We start from the raw sequence: 25,023 nt of genomic DNA, 5'->3' as shown, positions 1-25,023 counted from the left end.
TATCATATTTTTAGACTATTTTGAACACAACAAATAACTCAAAATTTTGATCTGTTGACTTTGGGAAAAAATGAACTTGGGAGGGGGCCTAGGTGCCCCCCAATTTTTTGGTCAATTAAAAAGGACACTAGAACTTTTAATTTTCGTTATATTGAAACCTCTCACGACATTCTAGGACTAATAGGTCGATAGAACACCCCTGATAAAAAACAAAAGCAAAAAGAAAAAACAAACAAATAAACACGCACCCATGATAGATCTTCTGGCAAAAAATACGAAGTTCCACATTTTTGTAGATAGGAGCTTGAAACTTCTAAGGTAGGGTTCTCTGATACGCTGAATGCAATGGTGTGACATTCTATGGCTTGTAGGGAGTGTTTTCCCCTTTTTTCAATTTTTTTTTTGTTTTTCTACAGAAAAATGAAAATTAGAAACAAATAATCAATAAAAAAAAATACAACGATTCATACAAAGAAACGCTATTCGCATCTATTCATAAAATAATATATCTATTCAAAATCATTAGTTTTGGTGAAAAATAAATTTGTTTCATTTAGTTTTTATTTTGAAGCCAACATGTTACATGTTTTCCTTTTAACACAAGTTAGACCATGGCAAATACAAGAGCGCCATCTATTTCAAAGATAACTTTTTTCAAGATTTGAAGCATAGAATAACAATGTTGTGTCTTTCTTGCCATTGATAGCATTTTGCATTCCACATGCAATAGAATTTACTTGTAGTGTTCCGTTTTGGACATTTTGCTAGACAGCTTAAATCCTTTGTACAAAATATCCTCTTCAATGGGGACTGTTTTGCCTTCTAAGTAAAATGCTGTTAAAAATTACGCCCATATTCCGTTTCAGTTTTGTCTGACATCTGCAATTTTTTTATTAATAAATAAGAGAATATAAGGGAAAAATAAGAGTATACACATTTTTGTTTCGTGAGCATACGATCTGAATATCTATTTTACAAATGATATCCAAGTGAATAACAAACAACTTAAGAATAAAGAAAAATCTATCTAATCTATGAAATTTAAAGTAGTTCATGCTTTCTTCATACTTACAGCATCATGTTTTATACCCCTTTCCAGACGCCTAAAATTTTAACTCAATCCCCATTAGTGTTTTAACATATTATCCCTCTTCTTACAGAGGAATACAATAGGAAAGTCAGGGTGTAACGTGGCACGTCAGACTATGTTTCAGCAATTGCTACTTAGTAAACACGTTTTTTATGCTTAGGTTTAAATCTTCTTATTCCACAAAAGAGAGCAAATATCCTTTTTTAAATCCAGGATCAAATCTTGAAGTTTGGAAATTTTTATCCGAAGGTCCTCTTTGCACTTATTCAAAACTTTACTGTTAAAAAATTTAGCAGAATGAAATAATTATTCTGAATCTTAGCAAACTATGTCATTTTAAGCTAAATCCCAAGCCTTAACTTGCAACATTTCTTTGAACTAAAATAAGACAGATTTCACAAAAAACCTAACAAGTGTTTTCCACATAGGAAAGACTTCAGCATTCTGGGTTGCTAAGGAAGTTACTTTTGATAATAACCAGAGCTGGGATAGTTCCATAATGCTGGATAATCATCAATAAAGCGCTGTATATAGAAGCCTTCTTAAACCACCATCTCCAGCCTTCTTAAGCCTTATTGTTTACAATAAAATGCTAAGACTTTAAATAGAACAATTAAATAGAACAATAGAACAATTAAATAGAACAAAATGAGGCGGTAGAAACGCGGTGAGATTAAAAAAAAAAACATTTGGTTTAGCTTAGGTTTAATATTCAATATTTCTCTTTTAACTTTTTTTTTAGTGAACACGGAGGAAGAAAATTCAATTTTACGTTAGCAATTTACAATTATGTAAAGAAAAAACAATTGTGCTTTAGTTTATGACTTATATTTGCTATTTCTCTTTTCAGGTTCTCTTTTAAGTCAGCATGAAGGAAGAAAATCTGATTTCAAGTAAGTAATTTTTTGATAATTTAAAGAAACAAACAATAGTGATTAAGTTCCCGACTAAAATTTGATATTTCTCTTTCACAGATTCTCTTTTGAGTCAATATCGAGGAAGAAAAGTCAATTCCAAGTAAGTAATTTATTAAGTCAAAATTTCGTGTGATAGTCAAAATTATCTGAATAATGTTTCAAAAGATGTTACATGTTTAACAGGGGCGTAATTTACTATGGGCCAGGGGGAAGGGCAACTGCCTCCTCCAGCTCTAGTTTGCCCCCTCCTCCCAGCTGAAATTTATTTTCTACTAATAATCTTGTAATAACTAAGATAAGCCTGGCTAGTTCATGCATCCAGAGAAACATGTCAGTTTCCTTTAGTATATCCTTGACTTTATGGAGTTATTCCAAAGCTTGGAAAAATGTCAAGTGTCACCCAATACCAGATGACACTGATATCCTGATGACTTAACCACATTAGCTACTTGTCCCACTACACTTAACCTGTTTGAGTTTAGAATCAATAAGTATGCAACATTAATGTTTTACGTATTGAATTTAGAATCAACAAGTATGCAAAATAATGTTTCAAAAGATATTACATGTTTAACAGCGGCGTAATTTGCTATGGACCAGGGGGGGGGGGGCAACTGCCTCATCCAGATCCCAGTTTACCCCCACTCCCAGCTGAAATTTTATTTTCTACTATAAATCTAGTAATAACTAAGATATGCCTGTATAATTCAAGCATCAAGAGAAACAGGTCAGTTTTCTTTAGTATATCCTTGCCTTTATGGTACTTTATGGCTCATTTTTATTTTCTCACTGTCATTTTCACTGGATTTGGAAATATTGGCTCCAACTTTATCCCCCGCCCTCCCCTAGGATTTTTACAAAATTACAACACCGATGATTAAGATCTAAAGAAAAACCTGGACCTCAGTTATCAGCGTTCTCAAATTCAATTATTTTATTCTTCATGTTTTTAGATCCTTTTCTAGAAATAGAAAAACGGGTTATTATATACATTGTCCCGAACTGCTTTATCTTTTGTCTACGAATCAATGGGTTTTAATATTCTGCGACCAAAGTCTAGCGGCATTGTGCAGTTTTGAAGAGCCTATTTTGCAATGTAATTGCTAGTTTGTTAAGGGCACCATTTTGTCGGTATTTTTTCAACCGCTGAAATGAGGTCATAGCTGACCCCATGCCCAAATTTCTATTCCTCTTGGGGTTTATTTCAATTTCTTGTTCCACTGTCAATTAAAAAAAAATGAATTAAAAAAAAAAGAAAGAGAAGAAGTTTTCACATTAAATGCAACTACAATATTTCGTTATTTTTGTAATTAACGTAAAATTAAACCAAGCCACCTTTAGATACTAGATATTTCGGGGTCGTGAGAAACCAGTAAGCTCCATACCTCGAAGTCCATATCCACCCCGTTCATGTTACCATCCTCAATAGGTCTTATAACCCCAGCATGCAAAAGCATAGTGTAGAAATTAATAATGGGCTGTCGAACTTCCAGTTGCACAAGAGAATGTCTTTGATAATTTACCTCATCCAATTCACTCAAAAGCCAATTGACAAGCATTTGACCTAAAATGATGATTAATATGAAACAAATTTTTAACAGTTTACACATATTGTCAAATAATTGCCCTCTCAAAAGAGGGAACGAATTTTTTGTCAAGATTTTATTGTTTGGGAAAAAAAAACTGACTTGGATGATAGAATTTAAACTTGTAAATTTGAACATGCTATAACATGCTATAATAGCGGAAAGTCAATAATTTATGATTTCAGATCAGCTGATTTGAAGAGGAGCAACTTCAAATTCCATTCAATCCGATTAGCCATTCCATTTATTTAGTAATTACATACCACGTAAAATACACACAGAAAAAGTTTACTTGACTAGTAAAACCCCGAGTTATTTTGGGGTTTTCCATAATTTTATAGCGTACCCGAAGGAATAAGCCGTTGGGAGGAGTATTAGAGCAAGAGTTATAACTTATTTAGAATAACACATCTATTATAAATAAGATTAATATATTGAAATCTCGTTAGTTGTGGTGGAAAATATTGTAGCAAATATAGTGCATTATATTTTTTCGCTTTAATGCAAATTGAAACATTATGTAATGGTCCCTGGATGCATCAGCGCCATCTATTTCAAAACATAGGTAATTGCAAGGTTTGAAGCATCGAAACACAATATGGTGTCTTTCTTGAGATTGATAGCATTATGTCCAGTGTTTCCATTCTAGGGATTTCCCCCCTATAATAGGGATTTTTGAGGTCTGTTAGGGGATGCTTTCTCATTTAGTGATTTTTTAAATATCCTGGATTGTTAAGGTATTTCTAGGTTTTTTCTAAATCTGGTGATTTTTCACGTTATTGCCCATAGATTCATTATTCGATCAAACAAATCACACAGGAAGCTAACTAATAGAAAAAAAACAACCAGAAAATAAGTGGTCCATTACGCCTCCCAATATGTGTCAAATTAGTATTCATGCAAATATACCACCTTCGAAACTTCCGATTTCGCACTATATAAGATATAGACCTCAGAGCGTTATCATCAAGATCATAAGCGAACATAGTTAATTGCAAAATTGCAAATATGTTCTATATTTCCTATTTCACAAGCTTTTCTCAGGTCAATCTTTTTCTTTATGTTTAGGATTTTTTTTCTCAATAATCTATCACTTCCAAATTAGATTTTGTTTTCTCTTAAAACCTTTGAAAGCGGACTGGATATGAATAGACACTCTACATCAGCAAATGGATCAGAAATGGAGTTATTGAAAAAAAGCAAATAGCTACACATTAAATATAATTTTCAGAATGAAAAAAAAAGAAGTTATTGAAAAAGAAAATTGGACTTGGTGCTTTTCATAATGAGATTTGTAATATAACTAGATAGGTTAAATCGATAAAAGATTGATGACTGAAGTCGGTAGGGAGTAAGGGGGGGGGGCTACATCCTCTGGGAAATGTTTAATGCTTTTACTATTTACTACTAATACCGAACCGATACTCAATTAATTCACCAAATTCTCTTGTTTGCAATTGAAATACCTAACAAGCACGAAAAAATTCCTATTCTATAGAGGTTTCAAACTTTTATCTGCAAAAATGTAAAATTTTTAATTTTTTACCAGAAGAAAGATCACGGATGTGTTTTTTCTCAGGGATGACCGTACCGGACCAATAGTCCTAAAACATCAGGAGAGGGTTCACTTGAACGGAAATTAAAGTTTACAGTGTTCTTTTTTATGTGACCAAAATGATTGGAGGGCAACCAGCCCCACTCAAACGTCCCTTTTCTTTCAAAAACCGTTCGAACAAAATTTTGAGATATCCACTTGTTCAGCATAGCTAAAAGGTTACAAAACTGCATGCATACATAAGCGATATCACCCTATACTCTTTTTCTATGGTTTTCAGTTTTAATAAGCAGTACTAGGAGACCAAACTTCCATTTGTGAGAGGAATTTCAGACATTAAAGGACATTCAGTGTACCCTCCCCCCCCCTTCGATAATGTATACCCCGAACACCCTGATACACGGAAGAAAATGTTTGTATGATTTTTTCAGATTCCCATCTAAAAAATAGAAAAATAAACCTGAAGTACAGCTGACACCAGCAAAAATTTTGAAAATGATCTTTTTTAAATTTTCATGGATAAAATTTGTCCCGCCCTTCACAAATTTTGATAGGCATCAGTCTCATCATTTCTTTAAAAAAAAAAATCTAAAGGAAATATTTTTCTCCCAATATATTTCCGTTCATTACTGACAATTTACTAAAAAAATGTATCCACAAAATAAGTTTTTCAAGGAAAAGTAAAGAACTCCATTGTACCAAAAATAAGAACAAATAGAATCAAATAATCTACCCAGCGTAAAATCGTTACAAATCAGCATCAATAAATAACCGAGTCAAACTCAAAACAAGCAGAAAATAAAATGATTAAGACACACAGCCACTACGCCTACTCAAGTCCAGAAAATAATTTGCACTCCACTGAAAAAAAATTATATTTTTTTACTTTGAAAACTTAAATAAATAGAAAATTATTAAAATTTTAAACAATAAATATGAGCATATGTATATTAAACTGACAACACATATTATTTTGTATTTTTTTATTAGAGTGCAAATTATGTTCTGGCCTTGAGAAGGCATAGGGGTTGTGAGCCCTATCCATGTTAGTTTCTGCTAGTTTTGAGTTCGACTCGGCTATTTATTGTAATTTCTGTTTGTTTTGATTTTGATTTATTGGCGGTAGTTTTTCTAGTGCGCTTTTTTAAGTGACCCAAAAAAATTGGAGGGCACCTAAGCCCCCTCCCAAACTAATTTTTTTCCAAAGTCGCCGGATCAAAAGTTTGAAATAGCCATTTTGTTCAGCATAGTTAAAAAACCTAATAACTATGTCTTTGGGAACAGTTCAATCCCCCGGAACTCCCGGGGAAGGGCAGCAAGTTACAAACTTTGACCATTGTTTACATATAGTAATGGTTACAGGGAATAATTTATACAAGAAGTGGTGTAAAAAGTTACATCTCGGAAACAACAGTATTCTGCTCTCTATATTGACAGTATTCTCTATATTGAGCCGGTTCGCTCCTTACTACAGTTCGTTACCACGAACTGTTTGATATATCTTTTGTCTCTGATCAATCGACTTATCATCTCCACAATTCCAACAAGTTACTTGTTCTTCACACTGCATCAGTGAGGTATGACTTCAACCCTCTGACAGCTTGCAACAGGATCTGGAACACGCTCCCAGAGTTCGTACGAATCTGCCACTCGTTTGGTATGTTCAAAAAGTATGTTAGAGATTTTCTAGCTAGTAAATAATTTTGTTTGTTTGTTTTGTTTTTTGTTTGTTTTTTCATTCCGGTTTCCCTCGGAGTTGATGTCTCTGGATTGAGTTGGATATTTAATTGAGTTAGTGAAATCATGTGCTAACCCCTGCCTAGCTTGTCATTTTTGGGGATTATTAAGGTGGGCGACTCATCTTTGTTTTTGGATTTTCTTTATATTTTTTTTTGTGTTGGTATTTTTTTCTGCCCTGTTCTTTCCCGGCCATGGAGCCTTGTGGGGGACATTGTCTTGAAATAATTTTTTGTTTATGAATTTTATTGTTAAATGAAGAACTCAGAAAATGGTGGATATAAGCAATAATTTGTTCGTGTAGTTTTCCTGCCAATCTTAGTATTTAATTTTTCTTATGCAGCCTTATAACTATGATTTTTATTTGATAATAATGTGAAATGTCTTTGGCTTGTGGATGTTGTTAAATTAAAAAAAAAAAAAAACACAAGCTTTTTTTTTACTACTGAAAGTAAGAAATAATATTAAAACTTAAAACGAACATAAATTATTACACATATCTTTTCAAAATATTTTCTTTCATTCATTTCAGTCGTTTGAAAATCGCTTAACTTGTGACTTTCATCTTCATAAGAAAAGTTTCGTCTTCTTTGGCCGTTCTGTTACTATGCCTTACAAAATTAGTTCCGCAAATATAATATATTTAAGTTACAGGGAGAATCTTTTCAAGGAGAAATTTGTGAAGAGGACAGGGATTTTTCCATGGAGGGGGGGGGGGCTGGATTTCCCGAAAATATTTAGAAAACGATTACAATACAATAAAAACAGGTTCTTTGAACTAAAGGTGAGAAGCAGCATTAAAGCTTAGAACCAACAGAAAATAATATTTATATGAGAGTGGTCGCCTCTCTTCAGCAGCTCGCTTTTACGCTAAAGTTTTTTGTTTTGTTTTTTAATTTAAAAGAGGTTATTATTCTAATTAAAAGACCTTTGCGATTCAGAAGTCATTCTTAGACAACTGGAACTAAAATCAAACAGTTATTATAAGGGCATTATTAGTTTAAAAAAGTAGAACTAATAGACAAATTTCGTTTTAATTATTCATATACGGTAAGCCAGAATGAAAACCTGCATAAATTTAAAAATATTCAGAAATTAAATTAAAAAAATTATTTTTTTTAAACTAAAAGTAAGGAGCGACAATAAAACTTAAAACAAACCATATATGAAAAGTGCTGTTCCCTCCTGAAATCTTTAGGCTCTTTAGGCTAAAGTTTTATTGTTTTAAAAAAAGAGATGTGAGAAAGAGTCAAACTTGTAGAGGTGGAATTTTTTCCTCTGAAATATCCAAAAACGCAATCCTTAATGAAAATACCAAAAAATGGAATTTGAAGGGACAAATCCCTCCCCAATTGGTTCTTAATCTGTTTTTTTTCTTAAAACTAGAACATTATACATATACATATATATATATATATATATATATATATATATATATATATATATATATATATATATATATATATATATATATATATATATATATATATATATATAAATATATATATATAAATATATATATATATATATATATATATATATATATATATATATATATATATATATATATATATATATATATATATATATATATATAGCCTTTTTAACTGTTTAAAAAGAAGAGTTGAGAGAAAGTCAAACTTTAGCGTAAAGAGCGGGGCGTTGATGAGGAAGCAACCCCTTTCATATACGAAGTAATTTCTGTTCGTTTTAAGTTTTAATGTCGCTCCTTACTTTCAGTTCAAAAAACTTGCTTTTTTATTTAATTCTGTATAAAAATCGTCTCTGTAAAATGTATATAGTCTTCAGTAAATCATTAGCTACATTTACTTTTTGATTACTTTGCCCTATTGTCTGAATAATTCTATGCATTTTTTTTTATTGTTTAATCATAAATTGGATCATCAAAACAAGTGTACTCTCAGGTACACTTGTTTTGATGATCCAATTTATCTTTTTGGAAATGTTCCCAACGGTTAAAATCTTTTGGTGTTATTGCCAAAGATAGGGACACGTTTTCATTGTTATCACGTGCTTTTATTTGTCAATGAGTTTATTATTTCCTTATATTCAAATATGTTTTCCATAAAAAACACTTAATTTGTTTTGTACTTTAAAGAGGTTCTAAAATAATAGGACTAAATAAATAAAATAAACTGCCGAAATAGATAAATAAGTACAGTTCGCAAAAAGAATGTTCTCTGGTATTTATTTGAGCCTAATTGCCAGGTTAAACCACGCTGATTTTTTGGTTTCAGCCATATATTTCGATGGCTGAATATATATCTAATAATTTGAATCATACTGTTGTTATGCGCCATTACAGAAGTTAAATGCATACTGTGTTATCACGTAGGTAATATTGTAGACCGCAAGATTTTAATTACAACCATAATTAAAATAGCGCTGTTACGTGAGGCTCTTACAGTCAAGAAACACAGACGAATTGGGCTGTTACAACCGTGAAACAGAACATGCAACATGAACGTGAACATAGCGATTGTAAAATCCCAAGATCATACGTCATCAGTTCTCTCTGCATTGATTGGTGCAAATATGTCAGAGCTAAGCGGTTTGTATATATAAGGAAACGAATTCGTCAAAACTTCACTAGTTGTGAAACTAACTTACACCAAGCAACAACACAATAGATATTAGAATGGATCCAAGTTTTGAATTAGAAATACCTTTTTATTGTGACTTTCCACCCCTTGGACCAAATACTACCTTTTTGGAACAACTTGGCGACGACTCTACTTTGGAAAGGAGTTTAGATGAACCATGTATGTTCCGACAGTCTGACTTCCAACCCCTTGGACTAAATACTACCAATTTGGAACAACTTGGCAATGATTCTAATTTGGAGAGGAGTTTGGATGAACCATGTATGTTTCGACAGTCTGACTTCCCACCCCTTGGACTAAATACTACCAATCTGGCACAACTTGGCAATGATTCTTATTTGGAGAGGAGTTTAGATGAACCATGCATGTTCCGACAGTCTGACTTCCCACCCCTCGGACTAAATACTACCAATTTGGAACAACTTGGCAATGATTCTAATTTGGAGAGGAGTTTGGATGAACTATGTATGTTTCGACAGTCTGACTTCCCACCCCTTGGACTAAATACTACCAATTTGGAACAACTTGGCAATGATTCTTATTTGGAGAGGAGTTTAGATGAACCATGCATGTTCCGACAGTCTGACTTCCCACCCCTTGGACTAAATACTACCAATTTGGAACAACTTGGCAATGATTCTAATTTGGAGAGGAGTTTGGATGGACCATGTATGTTTCGACAGTCTGACTTCCCACCCCTTGGACTAAATACTACCAATTTGGAACAACTTGGCAATGATTCTTATTTGGAGAGGAGTTTAGATGAACCATGTATGTTCCGACAGTCTGACTTCCCACCCCTTGGACTAAATACTACCAATTTGGAACAACTTGGCAATGATTCTAATTTGGAGAGGAGTTTGGATGAACCATGTATGTTTCGACAGTCTGACTTCCCACCCCTTGGACTAAATACTACCAATTTGGAACAACTTGGCAATGATTCTTATTTGGAGAGGAGTTTAGATGAACCATGCATGTTCCGACAGTCTGACTTCCCACCCCTTGGACTAAATACTACCAATTTGGAACAACTTGGCAATGATTCTAATTTGGAGAGGAGTTTGGATGAACCATGTATGTTTCGACAGTCTGACTTCCCACCCCTTGAACTAAATACTACAAATTTGGAACAACTTGGCAATGATTCTTATTTGGAGAGGAGTTTAGATGAACCATGCATGTTCCGACAGTCTGACTTCCCACCCCTTGGACTAAATACTACCAATTTGGAACAACTTGGCAATGATTCTTATTTGGAGAGGAGTTTAGATGAACCATGCATGTTCCGACAGTCTGACTTCCCACCCCTTGGACTAAATACTACCAATTTGGAACAACTTGGCAATGATTCTAATTTGGAGAGGAGTTTAGATGAACCTTGTATGTTCCGACAGTCTGACTTCCCACCCTTTGGACCAAATCCTAACTTTTTGGAACAATAGGTCTTTTTCTGGAATTTTCTGTTTTAGATGCTGATATGCTTATAAAAAAACAAATTTCTTTTCAACTTCAAAGAAATTTATAGGATTGCAGTTTCAAAATTCTCGTTTTCTGACTATCAAAATTAATTATTCCATAGGCTAGTTTTGAATGCTTTTTAAGTTAATTTTTGTTAATATGCTCGTTGTTCTTAAAAAATGTTCTTTTTGCCTAACTTTGAATATATAGAGAAAAAGAACATTTTTGTCCATTCTTTTTTGGCACATAAAAAAGGTAATTTTAGCAAAACCAGGCCACATGAGTGGAGGTAGCCCCTCCATGATACCCCTGTCGGCTGAGCAGATAATACTCACTTCATAGTAAGTGAGGGGGACTTGGAAGCTCGCTAAAATAACCTAAATACTATGACAAACCTTTTCTAAACCCCTTCATTAACAGCTGTTAAATTAACACTATCGTTGTTTAGTTAAAACTTCTGTTGGTAAAACTTAACGGACAAAAATCATAAATCAGGCAAAAGATCCCCCTGAAAAATACGGTAAACAGTTGGTAGCAGCAAGCTGTACATAAGGAGCGACACGGTTAAATAGTTACCTCACCCCTCAAAAACAGTTTAATTATCAATACATGTATCAAAAGAGTCCACTTGTTATACTAATTCCGAATATATAATATTCATTAATTTTAACGTCACCCTTAAAAAAAACTACAAGCCTGGGGAAATTTGCCTAATTTCTAAAAAGGGGGTATATCCCCCACCACCCGAAATTCAAAATGTCAATGAAAACCACGCCATCAATTTCAGCATTTCACATAACCCTACTTTAGGTTTCAAGCTGTCAATTGCAAAAAAGAAAAAAAATTGTGGGATAGCCACTTAGTTGAGTATAGTTGAAAGGTCCAATAGCTACGCCTTTGAGGATAACATCACCACCCAAATCTCCTAGAAAGAGGTGTGTATTTTACGAAACTTACCCATTGTTTATGTATAGTATTTGTCACTGGGAAACATATATACACTTAAGGTAGGGTTATTTTTAACAGGGATAGTTTATGTGGAGAGGGAAGTTTTAGGAAATAATTTTCCAGAGGAAACTTTACACTTTGAGAATTTGCCAGAATTCAAATGTCCTAATGTCAATTTGAAAAAAGGAAGCTTTTCTGTATAACCTAGACTCTATAAGGCCTTCTCTCCCATTTACCCTTTTTACTGCAGTGACTATTTACATTGACTAGGATCTATTTGTATGAAGATTTACAACTTGCAGGATTTACAAAGCTTAGAAACGGATTTGCAAATCGTCATCGTTTCTAGCAAATAAAAATAAACCATTACCATCTAGTATTACCAAGGGGAAATAATAAAGTGCGTATATACCGTAAACTGAAATATTATCCTTAGGTTTAAGTGTTCTTAATCCTCCTACCTAAAAATAATACTCATTGACAAATAACAATAAATGTCGTGACAATGTAAACATACTGCAACACTTGCCAATAATTTCGAATGATTTTAGCAAAACGTAAATTGTTTGGTCATTGTTGTTTCCCTGCAAAACAGTCGTATCTGAGAGATCACAGATATCAACAAAAGTATGATTAAAATCAACCTGTTGCTATGCAGCGGGAATAAAAAGATCAGTATAGAGAAATCGAGTCCTTTGCTTGTTATAAAAAATTACTTCATGCATGAATGACTCATGCATACAATGAAAAGGCTGCATACAATTATTCAGACACTAGGGCAGAGTGAAAAAAAGAAAGGAAATTTAACTAATTAGTTACTGTTTCTATTTTGATGCTTATTCAAAATATATAAAACTCATGAAATTTAACATTACCTGCTAGAAGTTACGTGCCTGAGATAATTTCCCCAAATTTCAAAAAGGAGGAGAAATACCCCCAAAACATCAAGCGATATCAACGAAAATCACACCACCAGATTCAGCATATCAGAGAACCGTACTGTCGAGGTTTCATGATCTTCAATACAAAAATATCGAATTTTGTATTTTTAGCGAGAAAAAGATCACGAATGCAAGTTTTTTCTTCAGGAGTGATTGTGCCAAACTAGTATACTAGATGATCGGGACAGGGCTCATATGATTAAGTTCTAGTACCCCGTTCAAGTGATAAAAACATTCGAAGACAGCTAACCCCCTCCCGTGCCCCATTTTCCCTAAGATCACCTGATCAAAATTTTAAAGTAGCTATTTTGTTCAGCATAATCAAAAGATCTAATAGCTACCCCTTTCAAGACGACTTTACCCCCCAGAGTCCTCAGGGGAAGGGCTACAAGCTATGAACTTATTATTACTAGCGTTTTACAAATTCCTACTGTAGAGGTTTCAAGCTGTTGTTGGCAAAAATGAGACATTTGTATTTTTTACCAGAAGAAAGATCACGGATGCGTGTTTATTTGTATTTTTCCCAGGGGTGATCGAATTGAACAAATGATGCTAGAATACCAGGAGAGGGCTCATTAAAAAAAATTCTAGTGTTCTCCTAGAATGACCAAAAAGCTAGATGGTCAACAGGCCCTGCTCCTATGGCCCTACCGCACCCAAAAGTTGTTCTATCAAAACTGTAGGATAGCCGCTTTGTTGAGCATAGTTGAAAGGTCCAATAGCTACGCCTTTGGCGATAGCATGACCCCTCAGAGCCCCTAGGAAGAGGGGTGTATTTTATGAAATTTGCACACTTGTCTACGCATAGTTTTTTTTTATTAGGAAGCATACAGACATTTTTTGGAGGGGGTTATTTTTCACAGGGATAGTTTTCTGTCAAGAGGTATGTTTTGAAAGATTCTTTACATTTGTTTAGCTTTCTCTCTGTCGACTCAATTTGACATGTGGAGATGTTCCAGGAGCATTATCCAAAGGAAATTATCAGCGGGGTTGGAATAGTCTGAAGATGCTTTTTGTGGGGAGATTTTCCTCGGAAAATCTCTGTTATCTTTTTGAATGAAAATCAAATTGCCATGACAAACTGTAGAAGAAAGACCAATATAGATAATTTAAGTCAGAGGCAAAGCTGGCATAAGCCTTCTTGAGGATATTATATAAATGATGTCTCTTTTTTCAAATAGAACTTTCCCAAGAATTCTCAGGAGAGAAAGGAAACCTGGAACTAAGAGAATAGGACGCGTTAGATCAATTTCTTTTGTTGTATACGGATGGCTTGACAAAACAATATATTCTGGAAGCCGCAAAAAGAGATTTAACAAAGACTGTCACACAACTCATGAAACAAAGGACAAGCCGTGTATTATTCACAGTTGAATGATATTGATAACCCCAAAAACACTTGAAATGCGAGATCCGAGAAATGAAATTTATCAATCAGATATTAAAAGGGACCCTTGGACCAAATACTACCATTTTGGAACAACTTTGCAATGATTCTAATTTGGAGAGGAGTTTGGATGAACCATGTATGTTCCGACAGTCTGACTTCCCACCCCTTGGACCAAATACTACCCTTTTGGAACACCTTGGCAATGAATCTAATTTAGTCTTCAGTAAATCATTAACCACATTTACTTTTTTATTACTTTGCCCTATTGTCTGAATAATTCTATGCATTTTTTTTTTCATTGTTTAATAATTTTTTCATAGCCATCTAATTACTCAACCTTTCTATATTGAACTATTTATTCTGGCTGCATAGCAATAAGTTGATTTTAATCATATGTTTGTTTATATCCTGCGACACCTGTGATCTTCTCCCAGGTACACTTGTTTTGATAATCCAATTTATCTTTTTGGAAATGTTCCCAACGGTTAAAATCTTTTGGTGTTATTGCCAAAGATAGGGACACGTTTTCATCGTTATCACGTGTTTTTATTTGTCAATGAGTTTATTATTTCCTTATATTCAAATTTGTTTTGCATACAAAACACTTAATTTGTTTTGTACTTTAAAGAGGTTCTAAAAAAATAGGACTAAATAAATAAAATAAACTGCCGAAATATATAAATAAGTACAATTCGCAAAAAGAATGTTCTTCTGGTATTTATTTGAGCCTAATTGCCAGGTTGAACCACGCTGATTTTTTGGTTTCAGCCATATATTTTGATGGCTGAATATATATCTAATAATTTGAATCCTACTGTTGTTATGTGCCATTACAGAAGTTAAATGCATACTGTGTTATCACGTAGGTAATATTGTAGACTCCAAGATTATAGCGCTGTTACATGAATGAGGCTCTTACAGTCAAGTAACACGGACGAATTGGGCTGTTACAACAATGAAACGGAACATGTAACATGAACATGAACATAGCGATTGTAAAAGCCCAAGATCATACGTCATCGGTTCTCTCTGCATTGATTGGTGCAAATATGTAAAAGCTATGCGGTTTGTGTATATAACGAAATGAATTCGTCAAAACTTTCTAGTTGTGAAACTAACTTACACCAAGCAACAACACAATAGATATTAGAGTACTTTACAGAAAAAGATCAGAATATGGGAAATATTACATTTGAAGAATGTATGCTGGAAACGCGAAATGAAACATTCAAGCAAAGAACCTTCAAAACTCGTCATCCTAAAGATGCATTGGTGAATTCATCGATTATTAAAGAACTAGGCGTGCAAGAATATGATCCTCGTGTAGTCAACCAGCTCCTGGATTTTGTTTATAAATATGTGACATCAATGCTTGATGATTCAAAAATTTATTCGAATCATGCCAACAAGAAGAATATAGATATTGAAGATGTTAGGCTTGCTGTTGCACTTCGTGTAGAGAAAGATTTTACAACTCCTCCACCCAGAGAGGTTCTTATGGATATTGCAAGAACAAAGAATGCACTTCCATTATCCCTTGTTAAAGCTCACTGTGGTTTAAGACTTCCAGCTGACAGATACTGTTTAACGGCGTGCAATTACAAATTGAAACCTATAAAAAGGTCTGTAATTGCTCCTAGTTTGGGACAGCCTGTTGCTATAAAATCCTTACCTTTGACACAAACTCCACTGCAATCCCGTCCAATTGTTGGTACTACCCTTCGAACGCCCTCTGGCGTTGTTATCAAACCTCCAGGGCCTTCAAAAATGACAACACAAACTATTGGATTTTCTGTGCAACCCCAGAATATTCCCAGAGCAGTAGTTAAGCTTGGTAGCTCAACAGGTCAAACACAGACAATGGATTTGGCGGAACTATCTATTGCAAATGAAGAGTGTGTCACCGATGCCCGGGGAATTAAACGAGAAAGAGAAGACATGCATTTTGATGTTTGATTTTTTTTATGATTTCCATAATGTTTTAATGACAAATGTGCATTTATTCATTAGAACAAGTTATAATTTTTCGATTCAACAGATACTAAATTATTTGTTTAATATTTTTTATATTAGTTTGAAAATTTTGAGTTTTTATGGATATCAAAATTGATTATTGCTTAAGCTAGTTTTTAGATTCTTGGTAGTGTTTTTTTATACTATGTTTGTCATTCTTGAAGATGTTCTCTTTGTCGTAAATTTTTGATATATAGAGAAAAAGAACATCTTCCCCAATTCGATTTTGGCATAGAAAAAAAGATAATTTTAGCAAAACCAGGCGACAATGAGTGAAGATAGCCTCTTCATGACACCCCTGTCGGTTGAGCAGATAATACTCACTTCAAAGTAAGTGAGGGGGACCTGGGAGCTAGCTAAAACTACCTAAATATATAAATAGGTCTTGAAAAAAAAATTCTTTCACTATTAGCTAACTCATACATGGGCACTCACATTTAGGATCAGGGAAGAGGCCAGTCCTCTCTCCTATCCCTTTTTAAAAATGTTGCCATTATCTGACAATGAGGTAGCCCTCTAAATTGGGGGTTCGTTTTATCACCAACTGAATAGTTATTTGGACGTTTTAACTATGCTGAACAAAATGACAATAAATTTTGATCAGATGACTTCAAAGGGTGGGGGGAGTTGGAGGGGGCTAGCTATCATCCAATCTTTTTGGTTACTTAAAAAGGACACCAGAGCTTAGTATTTCCAATGAGCATTTCCAGGTGAGCCCTCTATCAATACGCACATCCACGGGAAAGAAGCAAAACATAAAAACAACAAGAAGTAAACATGCACCTATAATCCTTTTTCTGGCAAAAATACAAAATTCTACATTTTTATGAATAGGAGCTCAAAATCTCTACAGTAGGGTTCTCTGATATGCTGAATCCCATTATGAGATTTTTTATTAAGATCCTTTGACGTTTTGGAGCTATTTACCCCTTTTTCAAAAATGAGGAAAGTTTTCTCAGGAATGTAACTTTTCCTGGGTAACATTAAACTTAGAGAACTATGTATATTTTAAATCAGCATTAAAGTTCAATTCTTTTGATGCATGTATTGTTATCAAAACTCTATTCTTATTTTTGGTTACTACTCAGCCACTTCTCTCTACTTATAGTTCTTTATCATGAACTGTTTGATATATCCCAATCTTTCTTCAAAATTGCTTTTATATTAATAAAATAACACATAATACTCGCCAGGCACGCATTCAATATTTTATTTTGGAGAAGGACAGGCATTAGTGAGTGGGCACAATCCCGAAAAATAGGAAATAATATATTGCAAAAACTAAAGAAATGTTGGTATTCTGGGCAACCACTAACATGATCAACACTTGCCATTCAAAGTCCCTGATGAACTAAACGATCAGAAATTCTGATATAAGGCTATTACCCATAAGACTCCAATGTTTTATCGTTATTTTTTTTTTTTCAGAGGCAATTCATATCACAGAAGTAGTATAAACATTGGAGGGGCTCATTTTTTTTTTTCAGTTCAGTTCAGTTTATTAACATCAAAAATAAAAGGACAACAATAACTCTCTACCCCTACAAGGCTCCATGGCCCGTTACATAGGGGCTTTTTGATTGGAACTTCGAAGTTCCAGTGCCCTATTTAAGAATTTAAAGTGATTGAAGGGCAACTTGCCCCCACGCCCTTTTTTCCCTAATTACATCCAATGAAAATTTTGAGATAGTCATTTTGTTAAAAATAGTCTAAAGATCAGATAACAAAACTCCAGGGTCAATATCAACCCTGGGCTTTGGGGCAGGCGTTGTCGTTCACCACAAGACAACAAAAATACTGGGGTCAACACTACACCCAGAGCTGGGGGCAAGAGTTTTAAGCTACATCCTGGAGAAATATAAGGTTTTTATGTAAAGGGTGACCGTATGAACTTCAAATATGGCTCATTTGATTGGAAATTTAAAGTTCTAGTTACTTGTGAGTAAAAAGTAATCAGAGGAAATCTAGACCCCCCCCCCACCCCACACTTTCCCCAAATTGTATCCAATCAAGATTTTGAGATAACTAGCTTATTTGAAACAGTCCCAACAATTATCTTAAAAAAAAAACTATTTTTTTCACTGAGCTCGAGGGAAGGGTTGTGACTTATGTCCCAGGGTATATAAGACTTTTTTTTATAGAAGAAGTCCTGTTAGGGACTGATACCCCTGTTAGCTAATCAGATAATACTCGCTTCAAAAAAGTGAGGGGGACTTGGGAGCTAGCTAAAATTACCAAAATATGAGGGAGTCGACCCCTTCCTCAACCTTCGGTCTTTATGCTAAAATCTTAATGTTCTATAAAACTACCACGGTCCTTGTGTTTGAGCAGTCTCTAATAAAGAATTTACAAAAAGTTAAGCCCCCCCCCCCCTATGCCGAATAATGTCTGCTTGATTTAAGTCTTAATGTTGGGGAGATTTTCTTTCAAACAGTTCATGGTAACGAACTGTAGTAAGGAGCGACCCGGCTCAATAGTAATCAAAACTCTAAAAATAGAATTTTGATACCAATAGTCACATCAAAAGAATCGCATTTTAATCCTGATTTTTAATATATTAGTTTCATCAAGATCAGTCTTACCCATCAATAGTTTTTTTTTTTGTCAGAGGTGATCGTATCGACTCAGTGGTCCTAAAATGTGACGAGAGGGCTCATTCTAACTGAAATTAAAAGTTCTAGTGCCCTTTTTAAGTGACCAAAAAAATTGGAGGACACCTAGGCCCCCTTCCACGCTCATTTTTTTTTAGATAGACATTTTATTCACCATAGTCGAAAAACCTAATAAGTATGTCTTTAAGGACGACTTACTCCTCCACAATCCCCATGGGAGGGGCTGCAAGTTACAAACTTTGACCTGTGTTTACATATGGTAATGGCTATTGGGAAGTGTAGTAACTTTTTCAGGGGGATTTTTTTGGCTTGGGGGGGAGTTGATGGGGGGATTACGTGGATGGATCTTTCAATTGAGGAATTTTCCATGGGGGAAGAGAATTTCAATGAAGTAATTTCAACTGAAAGTAAGGAGCATCATTAAAACTTAAGACGAACAGCAATTATTACGTATATTACGGGTTTATTCCTAGTAATACCAAGCTCTTTACGCTAAAATATTTTTAGTAATTTCAACTATTTATTCTTCAGCCTTTGTGATTCAGGGGTCATTCTTAAGGAATTGGGGAAAAAAATTAAGCTTTAGTGTAAGGAGCAAGGTATTAACGAGGGGGTGAGTCCCTTCATACACGCAATAAAAACATTCGAATATGGAAGTTCGTTACGTAAGTTAGTTCGTAACTTATGTATATTTTTTTACTAATGAAAACGTTCTTAAGAAATGAAAAGTTTTTGTTACCTTTTTAAGCAATCTAAAAATTGGAGGGCAACTAGGCCAACTCCCTCGCTCCTTTTTTCTCAAAATCTTCCGATTAAAACTATGAGAAAGCCATTTAGCCAAAAAAAAATAATATACAAATTTCATTTTAATTATTTATGAGTGGAGAGCCAAGATCCAAGCATGAATTAATTCAAAACGTCCAGAAATTAAAAAAAACACATTTTTTAACTAAAATTTAGGGGCGGCATTAAAAATTAAACGAACAGAAATTACTCCGTATATGAAAAGGGCTTTTCCTCCTCAACACCCCAATCTTTACGTCAAAGTTTTTTACTATTTTAAAAAGTAGACTTAAGAGAAAGAGTCAAACTGTAGCGTAAAGAGCGGGGCGTTGAGGAAGAAAAGCCCTTTTCACATACGGAGTAACTTCTGTTCGTTTCAAGTTTTAATGTCACTCCTTACTTTTAGTTTAAAAAAAAACTTTTTTTTTCATTTAATATTTAACATAAAACGAAATAAAACCGCCTATTTAACATATTTTTCTACAAAGAAATAAGATCAATCGAAAAAAAAAACACTCACAAAAAAAAGATGTGGCAAGTGTTGTTTTTTATAAATTTACATAATACTAAAAGGTTGGCAATGGTCTGATATTTGGCTAGATATTAACCATCTATCGAGAGTGTGGGATGGACAGGAAACTTGAAAGGGTTCTAGAAATTATACAGCTAAAAACTATTGATGAGTTATGCACTGTGTTCATTTCAGGAGGGGATGGGGCTTTACTGATGACAAGAATAAAAAGATAAACTTTCAGAAGACAAAAATGTGTTGATACCTACACAAAATCTTTGCCAATCCATCTTTAGAGAAGATTGTAGGCTTAAAAATATTTAAAAAAGGACAATACAAAACTGTCAAATCAGAAAAGCTAAAAAAAAGAAAGCCATGGAGAACAGAACAAACAAACATCGAATCGACCAAAAAGACACATTAATAGTAGTAATGCTCCTTGTTTTGTCAATAATAGAAGTTAAGATTACAAAAAATTATCTATTTATCTCGTCAGCCTATCAACTTTTCGTTTGTTAGCATATGCATCTAATTCATTTGAGCCATTTTAGCGATTAGAAAATAAAACAAGCTATTCAGTGTTGAAAACTTTAGCGTAAAGAACAAGGTATCAAGATTGGGGGCAACCCCTTCATACGTGGAATAATTTCTGCTTTTTTAATGATGTTCCTTTCATTAAAGGAGTCTAAAAATTTTTTATAAAAATTATGAAAAATATAAATATTATCGGAATCAGAAATTATATTAGAATTGAGGTATCGGGTTGAATTGAACCTGTCTTCTCTTGCATTCTAATTTATAATTTTCAATGCAATTAGTTTATACTTGGATTCGTCAAACAGAAAAAAAAAATGAATCTACAAGGAAATTAGAAAGGTTAGTAAAAGAACAAAGAGGTACATGGTTCATCTCCCTTTAGGTTTTATGCCCCCCCCCCAAAAAAAATATATTGTTAATGTAAGAAATTTAAAAGTATAATAAAAAACAAAGAGAGTGGTAAGCCAAAACTGATGGTTTATCCTGCACCCCCTATCGGAGGAGGAAGAAAACCATCTCGGCTGATTCCAGAGAAATGCTATTATGATAAAACAAGGGTATACACAACGTTCTCTTCAATGAGAATTAAGCCACTGTAATTAGAATTGGAACTAGAAACAATTAATTATGTCATTACAATCACTAATAATCATGAATTATCACTATTTTAAACATTAAATCCAGTAATATTCTTGTTGAATTGCGTCAACAATTGCATTACAAGACTAAATCCTTGGTTATGATCACTGGATCTCTGATAGATCTCGTTAAAGAATAAAATCTTTTTTTTTTTACTCATATTGTAAGTTGTTAGCTCCCAACATGCAGGCAGGATTAAGTAGGCTAGGACACGGTATTTTGTAAGACAGTATATTAGGATAGAGTTCATCTCTCCATTTTACTGCATAGATCCATGAGGAAATTTGCAAGACTCCCCCCCCCTCTGGTAAGTGAATCTCATAAATATATTTGACTCAAAACTTCAGTGTTATTTTTGGGAGGAAGGTTTTTTAGATTAACCAGATTCAAAGACCAATGAGGAGAGGACAACAAGTCTAGGTATATCCCGATAAAAGCATATGTTAAAAGTATTACACTTTAACCTAGACAAACCTAATTCTTCAATGAGAATTAAGACACTGTAATTAGAATTGGAACTAGAAACAATTAATTAAGGCATTACAATACCTAATAATCATGAATTATCACTATTTTAAACATTAAATCCAGTTATATTCTTATTGAATTGCGTCAACAATTGCATTACAAGACTAAATCCTTGGTTATGATCACTGGATCTCTGATATATCTCGATAAAGAATAAAAAAAAAAATTTTTTACTCATATTGTAAGTTTTTAGCTCCCAACATGCAGGCAGGATTAAGTAAGCTAGGACACGGTATTTTGTAAGACAGTATATTAGGATAGAGTTTATCTCTCCATTTTACTGCATAGATCCATGAGGAAATTTGCAACACTCCCCCCCCCAGGTAAGTGAATCTCATAAATATATGACTCAAAACTTCAGTGTTATTTTTGGGAGGAAGGTTCTTTAGATTAACCAGATTCAAAGACCAATGAGGGGAGGACAACAAGTCTAGGTATATCCTGATAAAAGCATATCTTAAAGTATTACACTTTAACCTAGACAAACCTAATTACTTTGACCTTGTTTGTTTATGAATAGGCCTATAGTTTACTATACTGTATAAGTCTTAAGCAATGATTAAGTAGTGCATACTTACTGTTTTTGATGGAATATATATATATATATATATATACAATATTATAATAAATTAATATAAAATATAAAATAAAAGAGTGATAAAATAATTCAAGATAAATGAACAAAGTCAAAACTACTCATAAAACCAAAAAAAGATTACCTCAAGCGATAGTTTGCTGAGCTTGATTGTTGGCTTCATAATTCCAATATCCTTAGTCCTTTGGCAGTTTAATCCAATTATCATATTTTTGCACTCTTTACACTGGATTTTTCATTCTCTACAATTTTTCGACTCTAACACCATCAACAACTACTTTGCCAGATTTCTCTATCAGGATTTCTTCAACCAAAATAGAACCACCACTAACACCATCGTAAATTTAGGCCCTTTATCAGGTGTTTTTGTTTCATTTAAAATTGGGATTTGTGCTTTTGTGCGTTGAGTCTGAGATGAATGAATGGCAGTTGGCGACATTGGACTTTTCCGTCAAGTCCCTACACTCAAAGTAACAGAGGCAGGATATAGTGGCGAAGGCCCTGGAGACTGCACTGGGGCATATGAGCTCATTTGCTCCATTATCTAAAAGTTCCAAGTTAAATAATTCAAAACAAAATAAAGAAACAAAAGTATAAATAATTTAAAAAGAATACTAATTAGCTTCATTGGACGTTGCACTTGGATCTAGAATGATCTTCCTGGAGAAGTTATCCCAAAAAGTTTTTCTGTTAGCTCTTTCAAAAGAAGGTTCAATAGTAGACTAAAACCTTGATAAAGGACTAGTGACAAATATCTGACAATAGCTTGGACCACAAATCTAAGAATAAAAAAAATCATATACTATGCATACTAAAATAAAAAAAGGAGATATATAACACTATTAAAAGAGAAGCTGTGAAAAATATTTTTGCTGATATATCAGCTGGATATGGCGCATTTCAAACTAAAATCAGCCGTGTTTATTCAACAATAAAAACTGAAGCTAAAAGCTTTCAAAAATAGTTGAAATTACCAAAAGTGCTTTAGGGTAAAGAGCGAGGTATTTAGGAGGAGACGAACCCCTTATATGCGTAATAATTTCTGTTAATTTTAAGCTTTAATGCTGGTCTTTACTTTCAGTTTTAAAAAAAAACTTTTTCGAATGTATTTTTTCATTGTTTTTTTTAATAATGCTAGAAAACCCTGCGTCCCCTTCATGGAATTTCTCTTCCCCAATGAAAATCCTCCCACGCAGCCAACCAGCCTCAACCCCCCAAACCAAAATAATCCCCCTGAAAACGTCTGTGCACTTCCCAATCACCATTACTGTATACAAACATTAGTCAAAGTTTTTAATTTTCTGCACCTCCCCCGGGGACTGTGGGGGAGTAAGTCATCCCCAAAAACATAGTTATCATATTTTCCGACTATTTTGAGCACAACAGATAACTCAAAATTTTGATCTGTTGACTTTGGGAAAAAAATGAGCGTGGGAGGGGGCCTAGGTGCCCCCCAATTTTTCGGTCAATTAAAAAGGGCACTAGAACTTTTAATTTTCGTTATATTGAAACCTCTCACGACATTCTAGGACTAATGGGTCGATAGAACACCCCTGAAAAAAAAACAAAAGCAAAAAGAAACAAGAGCTCATACGACACTTGTGACGAGGCGAGAAGAGCTAAGAGCCAAGAGATCAAATGGTATGAGCTCTAACAAAATTCTATGAATCAATAGATTGATTTAAAAAGGAAAATAAGAGGCTTAATGCCGGTCAAGATTTAAAATAAGAGCTCTGAGTCACAAAGTCCTTCTAAATATCAAAATTCATTAAGATCCGATCACCCACTCGTAAGTTATAAATACCTAGTTTTTTCTAATTTTTCCTCTCCCTTTTGCCCCCCAGATGGTCGAATCTGGGAAAACGACTTTATCAAGTCAAATTGTGCAGCTCCCTGACACGCCTACCAATTTTCATCGCCCTAGCACGTCCAGAAGCACCGAACTCGCCAAATCACTGAACCCCTCCCCCCAACTCCCCCGAAGAGAGTGAATCCAGTACAATTCTGTCAATCACGTATCAAGGACATTTGTTTATTCTATCCACCAAGCTTCATCCCGATTCCTCCACTCCAAGTGTTTTTCCAAGATTTCCCCCTCCAACTCCCCCCAATGTCAAAAGATCTGGTCAGGATTTGAAATAAGAGCTCTGAGACATGAATTCCTTCGAAAAATCAAATTTCATTACGATCCGATCATATTATCGTAAGATAAAAATACCCAAATTTTCATGTTTTCCAAGAATTCCGGTTTCCCCCTCCAACTCCCCCGAATGTGACAGGATCTGGTCGGAATTAGAAATTAGAACTTTAAAGCACAAGATCCTTCTAAATATCAAATTTCATTAAGATCTGGTCACCCTTTCGTAAGTTACATATACCTCAATTTTCAAAATTACCCCCTCCCCCAATTCCACCAAAGAGAGCAGATCCGGTCCAGTTATGTCAGTCACGTATCTTAGACAGGTTTCTATTCTTCCCATCCAGTTTCATCCTGATCTCACCGCTTTAAGTATTTTCTAAGATTTCCGGTCCCCCCCAACTGCCCCCCCCCCCAAT

General features: G+C 34.1%; 1 protein-coding gene and 1 long non-coding RNA gene across 4 annotated transcripts; one reads left to right on the top strand and one right to left on the bottom strand.

Moving 5' to 3' along the window:
- Window positions 1-76: 76 nt before the first annotated feature.
- On the bottom strand, window positions 77-25,023 carry LOC136043135 (uncharacterized). 3 transcript variants are annotated; one of them, XR_010621559.1, is made up of 3 exons: window positions 22,592-24,416; window positions 3,393-3,571; window positions 77-410 (listed from the first exon to the last, which is right to left on the bottom strand). It is a non-coding gene; the product is annotated as an uncharacterized LOC136043135 (long non-coding RNA). The 3 variants fall into 3 exon arrangements; XR_010621561.1 differs by lacking the exon at window positions 77-410 and adding an exon at window positions 435-879; XR_010621560.1 differs by lacking the exon at window positions 77-410 and having other exon boundaries at window positions 22,592-25,023.
- On the top strand, window positions 15,370-16,205 carry LOC136043136 (transcription initiation factor TFIID subunit 9B-like). The gene has a single exon (XM_065728066.1). It carries the CDS (start codon window positions 15,426-15,428, stop codon window positions 16,203-16,205), a length of 780 nt encoding a protein of 259 aa, XP_065584138.1. The 5' UTR covers window positions 15,370-15,425.

The sequence above is a fragment of the Artemia franciscana genome, unplaced genomic scaffold (assembly GCF_032884065.1).
Source record: "Artemia franciscana unplaced genomic scaffold, ASM3288406v1 Scaffold_3194, whole genome shotgun sequence".
NCBI lineage: Eukaryota > Metazoa > Arthropoda > Branchiopoda > Anostraca > Artemiidae > Artemia > Artemia franciscana.
The sequence above is the reverse complement of the archived record's forward strand: the minus strand, read 5'-3'. Positions and strand labels throughout refer to the sequence as shown.